At 36.8% G+C, this 7,685-nt stretch overlaps 1 protein-coding gene across 1 annotated transcript; it reads right to left on the reverse strand.

The window, feature by feature from the left end:
* Positions 1 to 257: 257 nt before the first annotated feature.
* SDG35 (SET domain protein 35) lies at positions 258 to 2,168 on the reverse strand. The gene has a single exon (XM_010259753.3). It carries the CDS (start codon positions 2,012 to 2,014, stop codon positions 386 to 388), a length of 1,629 nt encoding a protein of 542 aa, XP_010258055.1. The 5' UTR covers positions 2,015 to 2,168; the 3' UTR covers positions 258 to 385.
* Positions 2,169 to 7,685: the final 5,517 nt, after the last annotated feature.

Genomic DNA, 7,685 nt, shown 5'->3' on the forward strand with positions numbered 1-7,685 from the left:
GTGAATCTCACAAGTGTTAAAATTCTCTTTTGTTGTAATTGTACGAGTTTTGGTGGTTGGCCTGCCACCTGCTTGTATTTATGGGGGTATAGCAGTGACTACTACTCAGGTTTTTATGACCTGATGGCACGGCCATTGAAGTTTAACCAGCGAGTTCCAGTCCGATGGATACCTCACTGAAAAGTATGTCCCAGCGAGTGGCTGCGTATAAGTTGTAGCCTCAAGAGTCTTTGACAATATTCTACCAAAAAGAAGGGTCTTTGACAATAAATACGTGACTGAGTTTTATTAACAAAGCCATGTGAATAATCTCTAAGCAGAAAGAATATTAGTGTAATAATCTCTCAAGGAAGAGAAATTACAGTATCGTAAATTCCTAACAGGTTCAATCATGAATTCTGCTAAGCTCAAGAAAAGCTTTCATTGCTTGTTTCTTCAGCACTCTCCCGTAAACCCCTCTTCCCAACTTAAGTGCTCTCTCCATCTGGACTATTCCACCTCCACCATTTCTCTTCAACCCTTCCACCACCACCCTCAAGATCCTCTCGTCAGCACCTACTGCCTCTGCCACACTCTCTACCACAGCCTCCATTGCTGGAATCCTTATACCCCACCTCCTCATTGACTTGTCTGATCTGAAAGCACCCGAAAATGCAGCCCAAAAGGATGCCCTCAAGTACCCCTTCTCCTTCCCCTTCACCATCCATCTCCTCATGTTCTCTTCCAATCCGACAACAACAGCACCCATATCTAAGCCTCTCTCAGCGGCTGCCTCAAACTCTCTTATCTCTCCTCTACAGTTGATCTCTTCCTCAAACTTGCACCTCCTGCATCTACAATGAAAACCCCATGTTTTAGACATCTCCCTGCGCTTGTTTAATGGTACAAGTACATCGAAATAAGCAGATGTGATCTCTTCCCCTGCTTTGACGTCTCTGGAAGCATGGATTACCACGTGATCCCCGATGTGCAAGCGTCTCGCATTTGGGTTGCAAGAATGATTGATGAAGGAAGCCAATATCCATAGCCCAACCCCGTAGTAATCGCTGTTCTTTCCAAGAACTTTGGCTGAAATGGCGTCCTCGGTCAGAGAATTCACATCCAAGATGTTAACGATGCTACCCACATTGGGCTTCTCCTTCGAAAATAAGCTCTCGTCAGTTCCATCAGGCTTAAAGAAACTAATGACCGGAATTTCAAGGCCATCTTCGTCTTCTCCTCTCGACAAATTACGAATCAGGTGGTGGGTTTTGCTGCATTTTGATGCAGCATCGAGAACTTTATCTACCAAGTCCTTCCACATAACCAATCGAGCACTGTCACTCGAATCTTCGCCGGGTTTAGGCAAGATACCCCTGCCCGTGGCCACTGCTTTAGTGACCAGCAACAAGGTCCCAGCCTCGATATCCTTCGTGGCAAATAACCCGCGGCCGCTGTGCTCTGATTTCTTTATCTGAATTGCACCTATGTATTCTGCGAGTTCCGGAGGTTTTCCTCGAAACCCACTCAGGACCCACTCCGACAGATCGAGAACCCCTGTCCTTGACTGAAACTCAAGTTTCTTGCATCGATCCAGATATTCATGAACAGTTTCGCAGTTCCCACCGATCTGAAGCTCGACAGAAGCCACTCGCTTGAAGCAATCTGAAGCCATCGAGTACCGATTGAGAACGAGCAAGATTTTGCCTTTGCAGAGAAGTGTCTTGGAATGGGTTGGTTCTATCTCCAGTGCCCGGTCGCAATCCTCCAACGCGTCGGAGAGATACCCCAGTCGTGTTCGCGCCTCCGCTCTATTAGAGAAGGCCAAACAAAGGGACTTGTGGAGCTTAGAGACCTGCTCTGTGCCAGACATCTCATGGAAAATCAAGAGCTGTTCTTGACAGAGAGATAGATAATGAGAGTAGAGTTTGATGGATTCGATCCATTCCTCTCTTAGGAGGAGCTCTGTAGCTTTGGACCTGAGCTGCTGCATCATCTCTTCTTCCATCTTCTGGTCTTGTTTTTCTTCCTTCATCGTTGACCGTCGTAGATGTGAAACTGGAAATTATAGCATATGATCTTTCTCTCTCTTGAATTGTTTATTTCAAATACGAGGGAAAGTAACGGTCGGATTCTGTAACGGCAACGGCTATATCGGGGTGGATTAATTCAATTTTCCTTTTTCCACCAAGCGAGTAAAAATAACAGTAGGGTTAAGTTAAATATGAAAGCCTCTCCTTAATTTATGACAATCATAAGAATCTCCCCTCCCCTGTAGTTTTGAGAGAAACTGCAGTTACCTTCCTCACATTCTTGTAGATAGAAAACATTGGCGTAATGCATTAGTCTTTTTTTAGAAAATACACAATTTATATAAAAATTTACTAAAATACCCTCAAAAGATTTTTTAACTTTTAATTAAAAACATTTATTGGGTCAAATTGAAAAGGGTTACTTCATAAATTCGTCAATTAGAGTGAAGTCTAGAAGGTCAAATATGATATTTTGAATTATATAGAAATGTCTTAACAAGTAATAAGGGTAATTTAATAAATTCAAAGTCTTCATTACTAGAACAATGACTAAAGGAGGTAATTGCAGATTTTTTCCAAATTATAGTCTATAGGAAAGGCTTTTTATTAAAGTACCTGAGGTTTTATGATTGTCAGTATCCTGCGGGGAGGTTTTTATATTTTACCCAAAAACTGAAAAGTAGAGAGATCAAACAGTTTTCCTTGACAAGGAGATCAGATCGACTCTGGATCTCCTGCCCACGATAACTGAGATGTTCTCCATGTATGACTGCAATGATATGTAGGTAAATATGCACAGAGTTATCGTAGACAAGAGATCCGGATTAATCTTCTTTTGTCATCTTTTGGGTTTTCAGGGGAAAAGGAAAAGAAATGCAAAGCATGATGGGTATCGTGTGTATTTAGTCCACTTATTAATTAATTAACCAATGAGGGCTGGCTCGTTGGTGTGTTAGTGGGTTTGTTTTAACGTTGAAGTGGAATCAAGTCTCTCAACCAGCACTATGGAGAAAAAGGGGTTAAGGTAAAGTTATTAATAGTGCATATCACTGAATACCAGTGGCGCACCACTCTCTAGTTGGGTCATCAGGCCCTCTTCCTCCTTTCCTTCCTTGGTTGCAGGTTCTCAGAGCTAGCAACCTCGATCTGATAATCCAAGAACTGTGTGGTTTTGATTGGAGCGCTATGAACATCCAATGGAGGACTTGAGCTGTTTCATTGTGTTGCAGACTAGCAGCTTTTCCATATATCTACTGACTTCAGTTACCCGAAACATGGAACCTATTGAATTACACGAAGAGTGAACGAAGCTACAGAACTATGAGCTTCAGCTCCATGTTCATATATAGTTTGAGGCAACTGACTAGCGATCAAACTCTTCCAAAATTTGGGAATGACTTGCCCCGCTACTTGACAAGAGCATTTGCTTACCTCTCTGTTGGTCCTATGTAGTAAAGTCTTAAGAAGATAAAGTAGGTGTTTGGCATCGGTGTTGGGAATATTGTACTGTTTTTCTGAGAAAAAACGATGTTGGGCATGTCATTGCACTGTTCGGAATTGGTATTGCCACATAATCGTTTTTTGATAAAATAACACAGGTTTTGTTTGGTACCAGTATTGGCAGCAACGTTCTCAATATTAATCTTACTATCCAACATCCAAGATGATGCCACATTGATGTCATGCCATTGCATTGTTGGCAACAACGCACCATTTTCCCAGAAAACATCAAATTTGACATTACTCTAGACCACACTTTCCCGATTTCCAAAGTGTGGTCTGGAGCAACGTTTTTTCTGAAAAAATGATACCAAATAAGAGGGCTCTGCTTCTAGCACCGTTTTGTCTGACATGGTGCCTACATGGCACCATTTTCTCAGAAAATGGCACCGATGCCAAACACTGCCAAAATCTGCAAAGAATCAAAGAAAAAAAGAAAGAGAATCTGGGTTTTGAAGCTTCAAGAGGGGGCCCAAACATACCCATCTTGCAGCTTTATGCAAAAGCAACTGGGTAGAAGCGAAATTTTAAAAAATCAAACATTTTTGGCTGAAGTATTCTTAGGAAACTCCAAAGAAGCTTCTCAAAAATAATAAAAACTCCATTGGATTTGAAGAAGGAAAACTATTTGGGAACCCCTATCAGGGTAGAGTAAACAAGGATTCTTTTAAAAATGTTGAATAAAAAAAAAAAAAAGAAAACCCTTTTGTAGATATGATGACATTATTTCTCATGAAAGCCATTAAACTCCTATACTCGACCATAAATAAAAGGCAAAATCTATGGTGCATGAAAATACATCATATTAAATATCCACTACTATGTCGTAATTGAAATTTTGACGTAAACAAATTGTAAAAATCTCAAAACTCACTATCCGGAAAAGATGGGAAAAGGACCATCAACTTGGTAAAATGGGCTCAATTCTGTGAGCCCAAACAACGTAAAAGGGTGGGGTCAAAAGAAAATCGCCCGGATCAATTTGATATATATGGCAAAATTAGCTGGAAAGTGATTACTCAACCTATGAACCTGTGGGTCCAAGAGGTGACTCACAAATACTCGGGCAGTAAAAGTATTTGGGTAGTGGAGAAAAAAGGGAAGGAGTATTCTCTAATCTCTATATTAGCACAAAGATGCTCTTAAAAAAGGGAATTATTTGGAAGAATTGAAAATGAAAAATCAGTCAACTTTTGGAATACCCTTGGGTAGGTGAATCAAGTAGAGGGGAGGGGATGGAACAATTTCTAATCCTGGCATAAAGGTTGATGGGGTCATAAATCACCACGCAAAGGAGTGGATAGCTCGAAAATCCTATTTTAGTTTCGAGAGAGATTTGGAATAGAATCAAACCTATTAATATTCTTCTAATAGAGATAGAGATGATATAATTGTGTGGAGAGCAAATCTGAAGGGTAAGTTCACTCTAAAATCAGCATATTATCTTATATTAGAAAATAGGAATGGGCCAATGGGGGAAGTTATGAAAATGAAAGGCTCAAGGAGGTGTGGAAGATTAACTGTCCCCAAAACCAATCTTATGCTTTCTCAAATAAGCTACCCTCAAAGGCTTACATGCGAGCCTAGGCATGAATATTGACTTGGACTACTCGGCACGGTTTTAAAAATTAATCGGACTGAACACGGAATTATTTTGGTAACCGGTTTTGGGTCAAATGGTCCGACTGTCCAGTTTAAATGGATGGCCCATTCTAATTTAAAAATTAAAAGATTAAAAAATAGTCAAAAATGTTATTCGGTAGACAGTTTAACCACCCAAATCAGCGGGTCACTAACCAATTCAACGATTCTCGGCCTATAAATGATTTTAGGGTGAAATAGAACCAATTCCTATGCCAACCAGTCCAACCATCCGACCTGATCCGGTTTTCAAAATCATGCTACTCGGTTGATGTGAGTTTGCAAAACAAGTTTTGGTGTTTCTCTCATCAGTGATTACGTACTATTATGGATTGGTGGCTTAAAGTCCAAAACGAAAACATGTACGAAGTTGGTGACTTAAATAAATTAAAATATGTAATTATCCTCTGGAGATTGGAATAATAGAAATAATAAAATTTTTATAACAATAGCAATGCCCCACTTGTTCTAGTCAGGGGCATTCATGGTCAGGTTTAGTAGGATTTAGGGAAAATCTTGGATCAAACCGGAAAATAACAATATGAGAAATTTCGAGATCAGACCAAATTGTTTTAGTATAGAAATCAAATCAGACTAAGACTTTGTTTGATTTTACTTTTAAAAAGTACTTTTAACAAGTATTTCTTTTAAGAGTTAGGAACACACATTAAGTAGTTATTAAGTACTTATATGCGTTTAGTAAAAAAGTGAGGAAGAAGTACTTTTTTTAAAAGAAGCACTTCTTTAAAAAGTGACCTCAAGATTGTTTTTTTTTCAGCACTTTTTGGAGAAGTGCTTCTTCCAATTGAATGGGACGCATCAGTCCTTGTTAATTTTTTAATACCCAAAATACCCCCATGTGAGGGTTTTCTTCCCTCTCCTCTCATTCGAACACAACAAACCAGAGAGTAACACTTTCAGTTGTAGGTCCACCAGCGACAATCGACGATGAGGAAAAATGGCCGATAGACCTATCGTTTTGCCCTCTTTTTGTGTTTTTGTGAAGTTTTTCTTCGATTTGAAGCTATCTTGGAATTTTTTAAGTCTGAAACTCCCCTCTCTTTTGTGTTTGTGGATATGCTTTTGGGCGAGTTTAACAACAACAATCCCACCGTCTAGCCACTGGCAACAAGAAGGTTAGTTCGCCCAAACTCCTCCCTCCATGTTTGGTGTTCTTTTTGGTTTTTTTGGATGATTATTTGTATGATTCAATTTTTTTTTGTTTCATATGAGAAATCCGAAATGTTTTTGCTTTTTTTTTTGCATTGTCTATGAATTGGTTCCTATGCATAAGTAGGATTTTTTTGGGCAGTTTTTGTTAAAAATCATGCAAAAATTTTGCTGAAACTGGATGAATATTTGGTGATGTTAAATTCACATTGCATTTTGATGTGTAAATATTTGTGATGTTTTATTTTTATTTTTTAAATTTTGATTAATATTTCATTAAATGTTTACATGCACTCTTGAATTGTGATTGCATTTTTTCATTATTTGATATGAATATTTGTTATGTTTTATATATGTTGTTGTGATTAATAATTTGTTAAATGTTTGAATTTTTTCAAAATTGTGATTGCATTTTTTTCATGAATCTTTATATGAATATTTGTTAAATTCACATTGCAATTTTTATTTCTTAAATTTAATGGTGAAGATTGGTTAGTAAATATTATTTAGTGATGTTAAATTCACATTGCATCTTTTTCATGAATTTTTATTGGTGATGTTTTTAATATTTTTTTGAATGACCCAAATTTTCATTTTTTTTGAATAATCCGAATTTAGTCATCCTATTTTTTTTATTGGTGGTGTTTTTTTTTGTTTTCTTGAATAATCCAAATTTTCAATTATTGCATTATTATTTATTTGTATAATAAATTTTATCCTAACATATATTTTTTTGAATAATCTGAATTTTCATTTGTTAGTAAATATTATTTGGTGATGTTAAATTCACATTGCATTTTTTCATGAATGTTTATTGGTGATGTTTTTAATATTTTTTTGAATGACCAAATTTTCATTTTTTTGAATAATCAGAATTTAGTCATCCTATTTTATTTTTTTTAATTTTATATTGGTGGTGTTTTTTTCTTGAATAATCTAAATTTCCAATTATTGATTTATATGTATAGTTAATATTATCCTATTTTATTTTTTGAATAGTCTGAATATTAATATGTATAATAAATTGGTGGTGTTTTTAGTCATCTTATTTTATTTTTTTAATTTGATATTGGTGGTGTTTTTTTTATTTTCTTGACTAACTTGTAGGTTATGGCTAGTAGTCAAGGTAAAAATGGGGGGAGCTCCCGGGCTAGTCCTTAAACTTGTAGGTTATGGCTTATAGTTTTTTTTAACTTTTTGGAAGTAATTTATGAAAATTGGTCTTTAAAAGCACTTTCTAAAAGTATTTTGTGAAAACTACGCCTTAAAAGCACTTTCTAGAAGTATTTTGTGAAAAATGCACATTGAAAGTGATTTTTGGAAGTAGTTTTTATAAATTGTTTCTTAAAAACACTTTTTTAA

The sequence above is a fragment of the Nelumbo nucifera genome, chromosome 3 (assembly GCF_055504915.1).
Source record: "Nelumbo nucifera cultivar China Antique chromosome 3, China Antique-T2T, whole genome shotgun sequence".
Taxonomy (NCBI): domain Eukaryota; kingdom Viridiplantae; phylum Streptophyta; class Magnoliopsida; order Proteales; family Nelumbonaceae; genus Nelumbo; species Nelumbo nucifera.

Coding starts and splice junctions, on each gene's coding strand:
- SDG35 (XM_010259753.3), bottom strand. CDS start 2,014: ATGAAGGAAGAAAAACAAGACCAGAAGATGGAAGAAGAGATGATGCAG.